The sequence below is a fragment of the Sycon ciliatum genome, chromosome 5 (assembly GCF_964019385.1).
Source record: "Sycon ciliatum chromosome 5, ocSycCili1.1, whole genome shotgun sequence".
Lineage (NCBI taxonomy): Eukaryota > Metazoa > Porifera > Calcarea > Leucosolenida > Sycettidae > Sycon > Sycon ciliatum.
In genome coordinates, this window is record NC_088647.1 from 8,530,493 (window position 1) to 8,547,592 (window position 17,100).

Consider the following 17,100-nt stretch of genomic DNA (forward strand, 5'->3'; position numbering starts at 1 on the left):
AAAGGTGACGTCAACAAAAAATTCCGCCGTGGGCGGGGGTATCTGCAGATTGTGCAGGAGAGATCCGGAGTTGCATACTCTTGTTTATCTACTCTTGGTATTAGTTAGTTGAACGAAGACGGAAGGTCTTGGTAAAAATTTATCGATACGGCGCAACCTGAGGTTACCTTGACACCACCGATTGCGTCACCACGCCACGGTGCAGTGAGGCCGAGCCCAACTAAACTCCCCCAAGCCAAGGGTCACATGCACAGTGAAAAAAGTCTTGATTTTGAAACACTGTCACTTGCGTCAGCGTGATTTCGCAACTCATAACAGTTATAGATCCTTTTGGAAATAGATTGATATTCGCCTTGTTCTAGTTGCAGAGCGAGTCTTACAGGTACAGGATCTAGGACATAACAGCGTCCAAAGACTGCGAGCTTTTCCTTCCCTTGGCCCTGGCCTAGGACTGCTGGTGCTCAGTATTTCCCAATATTCTTGTGTGCATGCATTTTGAAACACAATTTCGCAATTCCTGACATAATTGCAGCCCTCTGCTGCTAGCCTTTGAGCATGGAGACCATCGATTGGGTTGTCGGTGGTGTGCTTGGCTTCACGGGCCTTGCATTTTATGCTGGGAGTTCTGGCTTCTCATCGGCGGCTAGAGCAGTTGAGGATGCGGAGGAGATGGCACCTGGTCCGAAAATGTTTGAGAGACTCCAACACGAGCAAAGTCGTTCCTTGCCCTATGCTGCTGTTTCGGGCTACATTCAGCCGAGCGAGGAGCATGGAGGTCGTGTGCTGACCTATGGCTCTGGGAATATTCCTTGCGTTGTGAGACGCACCATCACCAAAGAACACTCTAAGGACTACAGCCGTGGAACTGATCGCTGGTGAGAGTTCCACCTGTGTGCCTGTACAATTCGTAGACCAGTGCTGAAAATACACTGTACTCAGTACAGTTTACTACCGTATGCACGGGAGACTGGGGAGAACTGTAAAACCAAGAGTGCATTAGCCAGAGTGTGTAACTACATTAACTCTGCAGCTGGTCTGGTCCATGGAGGATTTTTTTGTCGACGGCAATACTTTCAGAAAGCAAGACAAACGCACGTGCAAACTCCTCCGCCTTGTAACATGCTGTCAACCAAACAACGTACAAGGCATGCGCTGGGCCATGGGCGCGGACCTTCATTGTAAGTGTGCGGGTTTTTTTTGCCGTTTTTGAAAGCGGAATTTTAAACTTTCTCTCCCGCTGCTGGAGCTTTTGTCGTGGTGCCAGTTTAGCAGGCAGGAAGCCTTGCCACGTTCACATGGCCACAGACACACAAGACATGCTTCGTCCAGTAGTAGGACTCTCAACACACACACACACACACACACACACACCCACACACACACACACACACACAAAACTCTCCAGAAAAAGTAATGCCAGCAAAATATTCCGCCATGGGCCAACCTAACCCAAGCAGAGTTGCACACATGCACACGCTAGGTACTTTTGGTAAAACACGAAAATTTTCGCAGGTTTAATTTTCATAGATTTCGTGAAACTTTATATGTAGGAATTGCTACCAGTATCTACTGCAACTTGAGAGTCGTGTTGCTGGTGTGGTGAACTACATTGTAGGTCGTCCAACGAGCACATGTGGTGGGGAGTGTGGACTAGATGATAAACTGGCTGAAAGCTACTGCTTTTTTTCTTGACCATTTCAAGAACTTGGAAACCTGCGAAAAACTATACCCCTACGAAAGGGATGTCGGTCTTGCGGCATTGTTAGAGTACTACTTCCTTTGCAAAGGGGGGGGGGGGTACAGCTAGTACACTGGACATATGACAGTACGCATGACACTTACTGTCATGCATTTCAAAATATTATAGATATCAGTGGGCACGAGAGTCCAGCCAGACTCCTAGCCTACTCTCAAACCGGGATCTAATAGAGAAACTGCCCCAAACTGCAAAACTAAGCCTCACAGTGCAGCACGCATACACACTTTACACAACATGGGTATCTAAAGAAAACCTAACACTGTGGTACTCTGGTTATCTTCTCGCAATCCCCGAACAACCATTCTGGATCTTGAAATCTGCCTGAAGTAAAGGCTTTGTTTCTGGTGGTCAAAAATGCAAAGGGAAGACGAATCAGTATCGAGAAATCCCCAAATGCCAAAGACCTTGCCAAGAACCTGAGAAAACCTTTGTGCCCGTGTTTTTTGTGCAAAAGATTGATGATTATGGACCCCCCCCCCCCCCTAAATAGGCCTATGTGTTAGTAGCCCAACACGCATTCGGTTGTGGATGTCCTCTCCTGTCTTTCCCGGCACTAGGCACGGATCGACCAAAGAAGTGAGCCGCGCGATACAGACAGTTCCCTTCTCTCTGTCGAGCTCAGCAAGCAGTGGCTCGTCGGTGGACTCGCACGCGGTTCAGGTGCACGCCGCCGAGGCTGATTACAGTCAAGTGCTGACCAAAGTCGAGAGTCGGTTCGATCATGTCGACCGGGGTGTCGGTGCGTCTATCCTCAGCGTCGTCAGCGGCCACAAGACGACCGGATACGAATACATCGAGGAGGTGCTGCCTGTCGCACAGTTCGTCACTGTCCTGGGCAAAGTGTCCCTTGTCCAGAACTCTCTTGTTGTGAGTACATGTGTGCTTACCTTGTGTTCACCCTTAAGACTACGTAGAGTAGTACTACTTGTATACACCGTACCTCTGAACAATATACTTCCTCCGACTTATTAAAATGTGCGGTTCACTTTCAAGCGTAGTACAGCGCGAAGACAGATTGTATGTTCAAAATATTTTGCACAGCAACGGCTATGTACATGTCCATCACATTGAGAGGAAAATTAGTCGCTCTCATCTGAGGAGGAGTCTGTGGATTCAGCGGCTTCCTCGCTGGGTGCTGCAGTTCTGGCGGCCATTTCATCGCGGACTTTCTCAGCGCTTGTCACAAGTCGCTTTGGAAAGCTCAGGTCGTGGCGATTTGCAGCAGATTTCGTCTTCGAGCTCTTCCGTGCTCCGGTGTGGTGTGAATACGTGTTGTCACCGCGACTCTTGATGATGCCTTTGAAAGATGCGAAGAGACATCTCCATCATTTCTTCACAGCCTCCATCAAATCGGCGACGTTACGCATCGAGTCAAACACGACGTCTTTGCTGAGCATAACACGCCGATACTCCTGTGCATTCTAGTCGCTGGCTCGAGAATGTCAGTTTCGCCAGCTACCGTACCCGTCGGTGAGTCGGATCGCTTCCGAACAGCCTAAGGTGTTCCGGGAGGTGTACTCACGCCGTAAAATTTCGCAGCAACATGCTTCAAACGCCTCTGCGATCGCTTCTCCTTGCTCTTAGGGCTTGCCATTTTTCTCCTACACCCAACTGTAATAGGTGAGGAGTTGTGTCTCTGTTTTATTTCGTGAGATGACAGGTAGATTGAACGGAACAGATCGATAAATTGAGACGCACATTTTAAGAAGTCGGAGGAAGTACTACAGTATACCGTACTCGCATGATAAGTGCCCTGGGGCATTATTCCATTACGAAGTGCATTACAAACAGGGCACTATTCACTAGAGGGTACTGTTTTCAATACTGGTACTTTTATAAAACAAAGAAGACCAGAGTCCATTATCACGACTCGACAAAATCTGCTACAAGTACTGCAAAATTTATCCTAAAAGCACCACTTCAATGACATGGACAAGAACATTTTGTAAAGGCAACACCAAACCTGCACAAGTCCAGAGGGGGGGGGGGGGCATGAGTAGAGAGGGCTTTATTCCCGTAGCTATGCAGAAGACGTTACTTCAGTAACGTCTGGCGCTAGCCAGGGTCCACACAGCTTTAATTTGGTGTTTGTTTGTGTGTTTGTGTCACGCCTGGCACTATCCCGTATCTGTCCCGTACCGTACCGTACCATCAAACACAGCTGGCCACATACAGCTGGCCGCATTATTCAAATAGGGCTTTCAAACGAATAATCATAACGTGAAGCAACTTGGAAGAATGAGTATGAATGCGAAGGGTATGGGGGAATGCATGTAGGGCGATAGTGTGGGTTCGAATCCCAGGTTATGCCTAAAATAATAGGAGAATTGAAATATTTATAGCATCCCTATGCTTTTTTTGCCTAGGTCATCAAGGCGGTAGACGGTGTCGTATTACCCTCGACCGTACCTGTCCCGTACCTGTCCCGTATCTGTCCCGTACCTGTCCCGTACCGTACCGTGCCATCAAAGACGACTGGCCACAATGCATATTCAAGTAGGGCTTTCAAATGCAAGATCATAACGTGAAGCAACTTGGAAGAATTAGTATGTATGCGAAGTGTATCGGGGGATGCATGCAGGGCGCGCGATAGTGCGGGTTCGAATCCCAGGTTATGTCTTTTAAAAAAAGGAATTTTTATTAGAATTTATAACATCCCTATGCTTTTTTTTTGTCTAGGTCATCAAGGCAAAAAAGCATAGCGTAGGGCCCTGAGCTTCCAAGCTCTCTCGTTTTGTCATTGGCTCTCAGAGATAGGGGCACTATTCAAGAGAGTGCTCTAATCGCGCAAGTACGGTACTTGTAATCATTTTTGTAGACTACTGGCGGAGCATCCTCTTCTTGTTCATGGGACTCGTCAAGCATGTTCTGTACTTAGGGTGCATTCTTATGTTCTCTAGCTTCTCGGAGAAGAAGAAAAGAGAAGTCAAGGAAACTGGTATAATTTAACCCTTTATTGGCTGGCCCATACATTGATCGAACACCGATGTTCGATGGGGTAGGCATTTTGAAATTATCGTAACTTGGTCAAATCTGGGTATTTTGGAGTGATCGAAATATGTAGGTCGAAGAGAAACCTCTCAGCTGTCGGCTCGAACAATTTCCACAGCGATAGGAAAATCGATTCTTGAGTTATAGCACTCGTAATGTTGGTCCATCCTCTTCTTGTTCATGGGACTCGTCAAGCATGTTCTGTACTTAGGGTGCGCTCTTATATTCTCTAGCTTCTCGGAGAAGAAGAAAAGAAAAGTCAAGGAAACTGGTATAATTTAAGAACGGGTCTCGAAGAATTCGGAGATATTTTGCACATCTCAAGCAATATGAAGCGCCAAAGTGGCCGCGATCTTGAGTGCCACGAATGTACTATGCACTGTGCGTATGCAAAAAGGGAAATGTGTACACTCCTGATCAACACGTGGCTTTTAGCCGTAGGTCGCTTGCGCTGATCCCAAACCGCGGGGAATCTCCAAGTTTCAACCACCTCTGAAGCTTGGAGAGCTTTGAAGAGCCTCCTAAAAGTCGGAGCGGATATAAGAACAGCTCTCGTACTTTTCCGAGAGTCTCCAACTTTTTCGAGAGGATTTAAGAACGCACCATTTACGTACTCCACCATGTGTAGTACTTCCTCCGCTTCCTTACAATTGTCACTTCGCAAATCCCAATGGTTGTGACTTGCTTGTATTAGTCGAACTGCCGGAATCGCCGTTTTCTGTGTTCAACATTGGTACCACTCTTCCTGCGCAATGTCTGCTTGTTGCGCAAGCCATGGTGGTCTCGGAGCTCTCTTCCGCACCGAACAAATTCATCACATTCCGCACTATTTCGCCCCAGAGCGCATCTCTTTTTTCTGGAGTTCGTGCCGGCCCACTTCATTCGCGTGGGTATTTGTCAAGATTGCAAGCTCCGGTATAAAAATCCTGGTTTCTCTCCTGAATTCGAAGCGCTGATGTTGACGATGGCAAGAACAAAGTGTTCTCCATTATTTCCTAAAAAAATGCCATGTGTGGTGCATGTTGCTCCGAAGGTAGCAGATCTGAAAACACCATGGGATCAAGAACAACAAGAACGACTTCGAAAAGCAAAGTTTTCATGCGACAACAAACAAAAGCACGAAAGCGAAAGGAAAGACGAAGCTTCGAAGCGAAGAGAGTATTGCTTATCGAATATTTTGATTTTGTGCTTCGAAAACTTCTTCAGCTGAGCACCCTCACAGCTTGCACAATTCGCTCCATTCTGATTTTTCCATTCTGATTTTCACCCACGTTCTGGCGGAACGTGGATGAGCCTGCATGCACGGCATGTCGTGAATCAGAAGACGGCTGGCTGTCCTAGGGTCACTGAGTATCACATGGTACACACACGGGTTACGTGGCACCAAGCCTCCCTATTGTAATGATCATAGTGCGGTTGAGGATTTCTCAAAGTTGTTTTCAGCAAACGAGAGGCTATTTCTATTCAGAAAGGAAGCTCTGGACAGGATTTGTCTGACGAACTTTACCTTGCCGTGCCTGTAAATCTTTTATTTTAAATTATAATGACTAATTTCGTGTATAGTTAGATAGATGGGGTGCATACATAACTTCTTCTAGAGCCTTTTTCCAAATTGGTCCGCGTACTACTTGCGGGCGTTTGTGTTTGTGGGCGAGGGGTGCATTCAGCTGCGCATGCGGACGGCCGTTCGGCAGAAGTGGCGATCTCAACAGTTATCGGAATTTCTGCCTGGCTCAATAAGCCTATCATCACCTCTGGCGATGGGTCGTCACAAAATGTGCAAGGGCGTCCGCCCATGCTGTGTGTGTGTGTGGGGGGGGGGGGGGGGGGGGGATGTTCCCAATAGCATTGAGATTGAGCCTCGCTTCAACCATACAGGGAATTCGGGACCAACTCCGAAGATCCCTGGGCGTGTCGAAGACCAATCCGCTCATTGCTCTTGCTCTTGTTTTGTTTTTGTTTTTTTGATGCCTACTAGCTGGAATCACCGACAAAGCACCAGCTCATTTTCACGACCGACTCCCTTGCTGATCTCTCGTCGCGCTACTATAGCCGCTCCAGGATTCTTGGCGCCCTTGCTAGTCTGTGCTTTGCCGGTCTAAGTCTGTATGCGCTGCACCGGCTCAGGACCTTCATGATTGAACAGCAGCGAGCTGAGCTGATCCGCGACGCCCTGGCTTCGCGCAAGCCAAAGTTCTGCATCAAGTGCATGAAGCAGCCCGCTACCATGCTGGTGCTGGAGTGCCGGCATTTCGCCGTGTGCGAGAAGTGTGCACCGGACTTGCAGGAGTGCCCCGCCTGCACCACACCCGCAACCCAAGTCACGTTGCCGTCGCGCTACTGATACCATCTGAGATGTGTGATACGTGCGCCATGCGTCCCGTCCCGGACATGGTACTCTATATGGAATGCACAAAATAGTAGTGGCTTGTGTACTTGGGGTACCTGCACGGAAAGAAGGTACTTGTGAACCTGGAGCTCTCTGTGTGTGTGCCATATCACTAACATCATTGCATTGCGAGGCGAATACAGTCGGATGTCCACAGAATGCTGACTGTGGATAAGCACAGAGCATTGTACAAACAGCAACAGGACGCTGAACAGTTAGGCGTAACTCCGAGTTTCACATCATGACGATTCTCAAGCCGTTTGTCATAATTATTACACTGTCAAGAAAAAGAGATTATAAGTGGGGTATGAGACCTGTTCTACAAGCCAGCAGTATCAAAGACTGGCACAGGCCTGCACTCTCGCACACAGGATGCTTGCCACCCGCTCCCCCCCCCCCCCCCCCCCCCTTCACAGAAATTTCCATACTTGATGCCGTCTATGAAGTATTTTTGTTTGTTAGTCCGCCTCCTGTATATAGACGTGTAATATTGGCACTTCTATGACTGTAGTCGGTTTCTTGCGTTGCCCAACATTTCCCAGTATGTTCTTGTGTATTGTTTCTTATCTAGAAGTTTCTCAGGATTCAGTTTCTTGTTCCCTTTTTATTTTCTGTTTCTTTGTGTCTATCAGAGAATGTAGACTCTTTTTATGATGTTGCTAGGGTCTTTCCTGCTTCTACTGAGTCCTAGGATCTTTCATAATCCATGTTGACATTGTTGTGCATGTAGTTGAGCAACGCGCATTTAGGGTGTTGGCTTTTGTATTTCAGTGGGCGTGTGAGAATTTTTTGTTTCTTTCTCCTTTGACCTTGCTCACATTGTCACTGTATGGCTGCTGGTACGGGTTGGAGCCTGGTTTCTAGAGCGGGCCGCCTCATTTCAGCGATAACCCAGATTCGGAGCACTATTCACCGTAGCTCCAGTTGTAGAGATCACCTCCGCTCAAAGACCAACGTCCTAGGTTGGTCCCAAGGGTGCTCAACTGGTTAAATGTGCTCTTGGCTTCACGTATGGTCAATTTGTTGTTTCTCCGTACTGGGTCTAAGTATGGTGGTCAGCAGCGCTGGCTGAGACTCGACTAAACGGCTGCATTTCACCAAGGGCGCGTTTGGTTGGTACGAACTAGAACAGGATTCACCAGAACAGTGCGTTTGGTTGGGACTGCACCTGGGTCGACCAGAACATGTTCTGCTTGCTCCGGCCTCGAGGCCGGAGCAGACCGAGCAGTTTCACTTTTTCACAGTGAAACCTGGCGGGAACATCGATTTTGGTCCCAAATGATCACGTGCATACGTTTTTGGGTTGGATTCGTTGTACCGTACAAAGTGAACATGGTGACCCATACGCATTTTGAAGAATGCACCAAGTTTGGCACATTATTCACAAAAATGTGCTCTGTTTGTGGAGTACCGTTTGGTTGACATGAGGCTGCTCCATGTGCACCAGCTGTTCGATCCTGTTCAAGATCGTACCAACCAAACGCACCCCAAGAGTGCATGAACAAAGTCATTCAATACAACATCCATAACTCAGACCAGTTCCCGACATTATTCAAGAAAAAGTTTGCCGAAAAAAGAAATCAGTGCACAGGCATTCAATAGAATGATTCAAAGTTCATCTTCCAGCGATGACAGTCAAGTGAAATAAAAGATAATGGTAAAAGAGTAAGGGTCCTGGAGTAGAAGAATTAATGAGTATTCTACATCTAGAGAGGAAGAATGCTAGTGGCGTACGATGAAAACTAAAAGTCGGTGAAACCAGAGGAGCAAACATTGCATTTGGAGAGAGAGAGAGAGAGAGAGAGAGAGAGAGAGAGAGAGAGAGAGAGAGAGAGAGAGAGAGAGAGAGAGAGAGAGAGAGAGAGAGAGACCACAACCAAGTCAGCATACAATGTTGCAGAAAATAAACACACCAGAAAAAAAGTCATGGTGTGATTTGTGAGTCAGCGTAGACCAGCTTTGCATTTCAAACAATTATTATAGCATGCATGCAAAAGCAGATGAAAAGAAGGTAGAGGTGTGATCGGAACAAATTCCAAAAAAAACTGCTGGATAAAGGGAATCCAGATCACAAACGACCGCATGAGACGCCAGGTCAGTTTCTAAAAGCCTATAATACTCCTAAATGCAGAAAAAATCTGGAGAAAGACAAGAGCAGCCACGCACACACACACACATACACATGCACACACACCTACATATAATACATACTAGCCAGCGCCATCAGGACATTTCCGATGCACTTGGATTGGAGTCGGAGACAATTTTACGGATACGCTGCACAAATTCCTCATTCGTCCGTGCATTAGGCTCAGCAATCGCATTCTCTGCTTTGTACGGCGGTTTGATGCGTACGGAGTCTAGGACAACAAGGTCTGTCCGGTTCCACATACAGTTGAAGCCCGAGACATTTAGACGGTCGCATACCACCTGCCCGACTTGAGGATCACCACTGCTGGCTCGCCGCGCCTCTGCCAGCTTCTCCTGAACGGCAAGGTGCGCGGATCGGTTGGCTTTGGACATGTCCACGCGGGGCAGACTGCTGACAGGCACAGGGGCTTTCTTGTTGCGCTCCAATACCTCCACTTGGACTTGAGATAAGTTATACATTGTTATCACCGACTGTCCTGGCTTTTCCTCAACCTGCCGCCGCACAACCATACATTGGTCCTTGCCATTGCACGACGAGACTTCTCCCACCGTCTGCTCGCCACGAAACGTGATTTTGACTTTGGACCCAATGGGATACTCTGCATTCCCTCCAGATCCTGCTGCAGCAGCTGCGTAGTGAGCCATTGCACAGAAATGGCAATCAGGATCGAGGACAACACAATGAGACCCAGTTCAGCCGCAACGAAGGCAATTTCAGAACTGATACAAGTGTATTCTGCAACAGTAAAGGCAATACTCCAATAGGCAATACCAATAGTCAACAATTGTTGTCTATTCTGGATTTTTTACTTTACAATCGATCACAGACATTTTGTACGAACAAAAAAAACGCACAAAAAAAAGCTGGGCGCCTAGCGCCTGGGCCCTGGCCTGGCGCTCGCGCTGAAACCAGGCGGAGGCGGGCGCGCTGGAAGTGTGCACTTGCGCACTGCACTGCACTGTGTAGGTGATTACAAATGTGTAAAATAATTTATTAACTGGTTTGCATTTGAGGGAAAGAGACAAACGGGAAAAGTCTGAAGAAAAAATATTGACTGCCACCACCAGGACTCGAACTAGGGACCCTCGCTTGTAGCTAGCGATGCTCTAACCACTGAGCTATGGTGTAGTCGTCATCCCAGCAGAGGCCGTTCAACGTTTTCTTCAGACTTCGTAACTCACACTTCCTGTGAATCCACACAGGCGGGTGGGACGCAGCCCTCACTGTGTGTGTTCACGGTAGTCTGAACGCGCCCAATAGGGGATTCACACACACGGGTAAAACCACGGTTATGGGAAAGTTGTTATGGAAACTATGGTACTGGGGGAAAGGAAGAACCTCTCGGGAAAAAATTGGCAAAGCCGTGGCCGTGGGCATCAGAGCGTTTGTCAAGGGAAAAATCCCATGGCTATAAGACGCGCATGCGTAGATCTTGTCTTTGGCGAGAACTCTGAACCCTAGTTGTACGAGTGCATCGCAACTTGCATTTTCAGACAGTGCCGATCGGAAAATCGTGCATGGGGAATGCAAGATACAGTAGTAATGTACTACAAAATGCAGTACAGATTATTTTTTTAGTTGCCCCGCCACAAGTTCATGGCCAAACATGCGGTCAAGGCAAAACTGACCACGGGTGTGAACGGCCCCACTCCGTTGACCGAAGGTCTGAACTTTTACCTTGTCCCGTGACCTCAGGTTTACCCGTGTGTGTGAATCCCCTATAACCCACACACTTCACGTACAAACTAGCACGCGGGGAGCCCCAAGTCATAAAATATTAACTGGTTTGAGGGAAAGAGACAAACGGGAAAAGTCTGAAGAAAAAATTGACTGCCACCACCAGGACTCGAACCAGGGACCCTCGTTTGTAGCTAGCGATGCTCTAACCACTGAGCTATGGTGTAGTCGTCATCCCAGCAGAGGCCGTTCAACGTTTTCTTCAGACTTCGTAACTCACACTTCCTGTGAATCCACACAGGCGGGTGGGACGCAGCCCTCACTGTAACCCACACACTTCACGTACAAACTAGCACGCGGGGAGCCCCAAGTCATAAAATATTAACTGGTTTGAGGGAAAGAGACAAACGGGAAAAGTCTGAAGAAAAAATTGACTGCCACCACCAGGACTCGAACCAGGGACCCTCGCTTGTAGCTAGCGATGCTCTAACCACTGAGCTATGGTGTAGTCGTCATCCCAGCAGAGGCCGTTCAACGTTTTCTTCAGACTTCGTAATAATAATAACTCACACTTCCTGTGAATCCACACAGGCGGGTGGGACGCAGCCCTCACTGTAACCCACACACTTCACGTACAAACTAGCACGCGGGGAGCCCCAAGTCATAAAATATTAACTGGTTTGAGGGAAAGAGACAAACGGGAAAAGTCTGAAGAAAAAATTGACTGCCACCATTATTTGAAACTCGGATGTTGAGCCGGCCATATTAAAACAAAATGTAGAAATTATTATTATTATTATTATTATTATTAGTGCAATTAGGAGTATAATAGATGCAGACATGGCCAGACAACAACGAGTTCATGGAATTTTTAAGGATTTTTATGTTATTCAAAATCGATTTTCGTGTTCCGCTCATCAGTGAATAGTATCGGAACTGAGGGTACTGTGTACAAAAATAGAACATTTTATAACAGCATAATTAATTAAAAGTGTGAACAACAAAGGAAGTGCTACAGCATTACATAATAGGTGTCAAACATAGTGCTAACGTATATAACTGAGTGCAGCCACAAAGCAAGAGGTCATACAGTGCAACATGACACAACATTTACATCTGATGACCAGCTACGAGAACAACTTTAGCGCGACTACGTGCTTCTTTTGTTTACAAAGAACAGGATTATGCACACGAATACATACAGCTTCCAGAACCTTCAACTGCTTAACATAACTTGCACGGCACAAAACAGAAAAGTGAGAATCATCGTACACACTAAGACAATCTGGACGTGATAACAAGTGACAAAATACAGCTGACTTTTTGCTCACGTCGCTCTCTTCCGTCTCATCCCGCTCCTTTCCTTCGACCTCCTCCGCCCTATCCTCGTCCTCCGTCTCATCTTCATCATCATCGTCCTCATCACCACCATCATCATCATCAGTCACTTCCTCATCATCCGTTTGATGCTCAGTCTCACTGCACTCCTTATCAGCCTCCAACATGGCTCCATCATCTCCACCAGCATCACAAGTCGTTTGACCGCTGCTCCGCGTCACCGTTGCTGGGTTCTCTGCTACTGCACACCCATTTCCATTGTCCATTTTGCGTGGGCCAAGTCCATTCCGTGCATAAATTTCAAGTGAATAGTTTGCTGTGCTTCTTCTGGGTCTATGGGTGAGGATATTGGTTTCATTTTGGTTTGTCGATGATCTCCCTCTCTGTCCAGACACAGTCGGCACCGTGGATCCCAGCACCGGGGGACCACCGTCTCGGTAGTCACCAAAGGTAAAGGGGGTGGCTCAGGTGGAGGCAGGTGTAAATGTTGTGTCATGTTGCACTGTATCACCTCTTGCTTTGTGGCTGCACTCAGTTATATACGTTAGCACTATGTTTGACACCTATTATGTAATGCTGTAGCACTTCCTTTGTTGTTCACACTTTTAATTAATTATGCTGTTATAAAATGTTCTATTTTTGTACACAGTACCCTCAGTGCCGATACTATTCACTGATGAGCGGAACACGAAAATCGATTTTGAATAACATAAAATTCCATGAACTCGTTGTTGTCTGGCCATGTCTGCATCTATTATACTCCTAATTGCACTAATAAAATTGCTTTCTCCACGCCGACTCATTATTATTATTAACTTTTATTTTACTAGGGTGTTTCCCACAGACCTATGGTCTGGGAAATGAAAAACTTGAGACATCAGAGAGGTTTTGCATTCCGAATTTCGGAATTATTTTCGGAATGTCACGGCAGCAGTCGAAAAAGTAGTCGAACTTTCGGAAGTGTGGTGGCGAAAGTGCATGGTTTTCCGAAAATGGATTTTCGGCTCTTTCATGTTTGGGAGTGCATATTTGAATACAAAAAAGTGTATTTTTCATGTTTTTATTTTTGCTTTCTGCTGCTCTCGATTATTTGAAATTTTTCCACGTATGTGGTTTTGATTTTCAGCGGCTAGTTTTGCTGCTCTCGCTGATCTCGCCATGTTGACTAATCTTCTCACACTCCATCACACTCTGGCATGCCATGGAGCCTACTGACAGTACAAGACAGTAGTTCGCCAACGTTTTCAACCTCGTCTTCAGCTGTTGGATCACTTGGTCCACCATCAGTCCGTCCTCGTCTTCGAACCACACCCAAAATTCAGTTTGACCTGCGCACATGGATTTGATCAACCCCTTCGACGCTCTTCATTTTGTTTTGCATGGCAACCCTTGGAAACGAAGTTGAATCAGATTTTCGGAATGCAAAACATTGAAAATACCGTTTTTCGGAACACGCTTTTTTCGGAAAAGCACAGTCGAAAATCATTCCGAAATTCGGAATGCAAAACCTCTCTATTATGGATACGAGTTAAGAGTAACTCTCCATCACTGTAACATGATACTTTATACACTCAGAAAGTGCAATAACTAGGCACAAAACTGACAGAGTACTGAGACATTCGAAGTCCGCAAAATTTCACCAAGAAAGTCATAGAAGCCGCGGCTTTTAAACAAGACTATACGGTATTCTCTCCTCCCTCTTCTGAATTTGACTCTCCGCTGGCCTTCACTCCTCCCTTCCCCTTACATTGTATTGGGCCTCCGAAAAAATTCCCCTGTTTTTTTGCACAGAACCATCATAATACATTGGCAGTATATGTGAGCATAATGCGGAATAATTATGATAACTTTATTAGTGCAATAAAGAGTATAGTACATGGTCAGACAACAACGAGTTCATGGAATTTTAAAGGATTTTTTATGTTATTCAAAATCGATTTTCGTGTTCCGCTCATCAGTGAATAGTATCGGAACTGAGGGTACTGTGTACAAAAAAGAACATTTTATAACAGCATAATTAAAAGTGTGAACAAAAAAGTGCTACAGCATTACATAATAGGTGTCAAACATAGTGCTAAAATATATAACTGAGTGCAGGCACAAAGCATGAGGTGATACAGTGCAACATGACATGAAATTTTGATAACCAGCTACGAGAACAACTTTAGCGCGACTACATGCTTTTTTGTTTACAAAGAACAGGATTATGTACACGAATACATACAGCTTCCAGAACCTTAAACTGCTTAACATAACTTGCACGGCACAAAACAGAAAAGTGAGAATCATCGTACACGCTAAGACAATCTGGACGTGATAACAAGTGACAAAATACAGCTGACTTTTTGCTCACGTCGCTCTCTTCCGTCTCATCCCGCTCCTTTCCTTCAACCTCCTCCGCCTCATCCTCGTCCTCCGTCTCATCTTCATCATCATCGTCCTCATCACCACCCTCATCATCATCAGTCACTTCCTTATCATCCGTCTGATGCTCAGTCTCACTGCACTCCTTATCAGCCACCAACATGGCTCCATCATCTCCACCAGCATCACAAGTCGTTTGACCGCTGCTCCGCGTCATCGTTGCTGGGTTCTCTGCTACTAAACACCCATTTCCACTGTCCATTTTGCGTGGGCCAAGTCCATTCCGTGCATAAATTTCAAGTGAATAGTTAGCTGTGCTTCTTCTGGGTCTATGGGTAAGGATATTGGTTTCATTTTGGTTTGTTGATGACCTCCCTCTCTGTCCAGACACAGTCGGCACCGTGGATCCCAGCACCGGGGGGACCACCGTCTCGGTAGTCACCAAAGATAAAGTGGGTGGCTCAGGCGGAGGCAAGGGCAACTGCCGCGGTGAGGGTTCAGTGTCTCTCGGTGGCCCCTCCTCCATTCCAGGACGATGTTGTTGTGCTAGAGTAGGCTCCGCTGCTGTTCGCCGTGGGTCGAGAAGTGGTGGCCAGGTCACTGATGGCAAACCCAACCCAGCTCCATCCACCTACGGCACCGCAGGTGGTGGGGCGGGTGGTGGCACAGGAACAGGCGGCGCTGTCGGCACAGCGTGTTTGTCTACTGGGCTAATTGTAGCACTTTTTTGTTCACACTTTTAATTATGCTGTTATAAAATGTTCTTTTTTGTACACAGTACCCTCAGTTCTGATACTATTCACTGATGAGTGGAACACGAAAATCGATTTTGAATAACATAAAAATCCTTTAAAATTCCATGAACTCGTTGTTGTCTGGCCATGTCTGCGTCTATTATACTCTTTATTGCACTAATAAAATTGCTTTCTCCACGCCGACTCTTTAAATATGATAACTTTTAGCATAAAAATAGCATAATTCTGCAATTTTTCAGGGAATGCGAAAAGCATAATTTCACGAAAATATTAGTATAATCCGTCAAGGCCTACCGCCATGCTCTTAAATATCGGGACTAAAATAGTTGACTGAAGTCGCCTTCCGGGACGAGAGATGGACAAGGTCATGGTAAACTTGTCCTGGGGTAAATCTGGGTAACTTAATTAAAACAGGTTAATGGTTGGACTACAGGGTTAGCAAAAGTTGCTGCGGTGCTGTTGGCTGATGTTGGTGCGGTACACTGTGTTTCAAAATGCCGAGCAAGTAAGTCCGCTTTCTGGAGTGCTGTTGATGCTTGGATGCTTGGGTCGCTGGGGTTCGTCAGATCGGGTACATTCGGGGCATCTGATGAAAGATTGCAGAACTGCTTTGCCTTTTTCCACCAAGCAAAACTCCCTCATTTACAATTGCTGGAGATGTTCGCAGCATCCTGCTCTAGAGTAATTCTCCTGGATTCCCTAGGCTTGTTCTTGTAGATGTTTCGAGCTATGCAGTAAGCTGACTTAGCCACAGTGCATTGCGGATCCTGCAGGTACGCTTTGTGGAGTCGGTTTTGCCTCCGCTTTAAACTTGTGTAGCTCAGGCGTGTACCATACTGTTTCCTTCTTCCGGGGTGGGTGAAGGTACCAGGAAGAGGATCTATCTATGAGACTCTGCATGTGCGTATCCCAAGCTTTCCACGCCATTTCAACATCGTCAGAGCTGTTGTGTCCTGATCGGACTCTGAACTGATTTATTGTTTTAATGCTTGACCTTATTATATTGATGATAAGCTGAACACAATGCAAGATGATTTCTAACTCAAAAAAATCAATGTTCTAATCTCGCACTCAATGTGTGACTCTGTATGTGTTATGATGTAATATCACGTGATATCACATCAAGAGCCAGTAATTCGTTCGAGAAATGGCTCCTTCTCTACGAGGTGCCGAAGGCGGGCGTAATCCGTTTTCCGGCGCTGTTGGGGTGCTTGGTGAGAAGTAGGTATCTGAAGAGCTAGTGTAGCGACCACTGGGCAATGGTCAGACAATGGAGCAAGGGTATGTGTGGAGAGGGAAATATCTGGCACATTAGATGCCATGATGTCAAGCAAGGGGTTGTTGGCAGAACGCAAGTTTGGTCGTGTACCAACTTGTCGATTGATTACAGTGAAACCATAGTTCATGAAGGACGACTGAAGCTCCCTGCCATTATGGTCTGTAGCGTCTGAGTCTTTCCATGCGGAATGTTTGGCGTTGAAGTCTCCAGTGATGATAAAATCATGATTATCAAAAAGATCAGAGAGTTGATCAAACATGGAAGTGATTGATGTCATCGTTTGCCTAGGAGGCCTATACCAAACTGACACAAAGAATGTTCGAGTCCTATGCTTGACCTCCACATTGATCATTTCTTCGTCAATTGAAGAGGAGGTAGGGTGCAGGTCACTGTTTA

At 46.4% G+C, this 17,100-nt stretch overlaps 1 protein-coding gene across 1 annotated transcript; it reads left to right on the forward strand.

Moving 5' to 3' along the window:
* Nucleotides 1-322: 322 nt before the first annotated feature.
* Nucleotides 323-7,947, forward strand: LOC135817449 (mitochondrial ubiquitin ligase activator of NFKB 1-like). Its single transcript, XM_065330640.1, has 3 exons — nucleotides 323-875; nucleotides 2,317-2,626; nucleotides 6,729-7,947. The coding sequence occupies exons 1-3, from the start codon at nucleotides 556-558 to the stop codon at nucleotides 7,092-7,094; spliced, it is 996 nt and encodes a 331-aa protein (XP_065186712.1). The 5' UTR covers nucleotides 323-555; the 3' UTR covers nucleotides 7,095-7,947.
* Nucleotides 7,948-17,100: the final 9,153 nt, after the last annotated feature.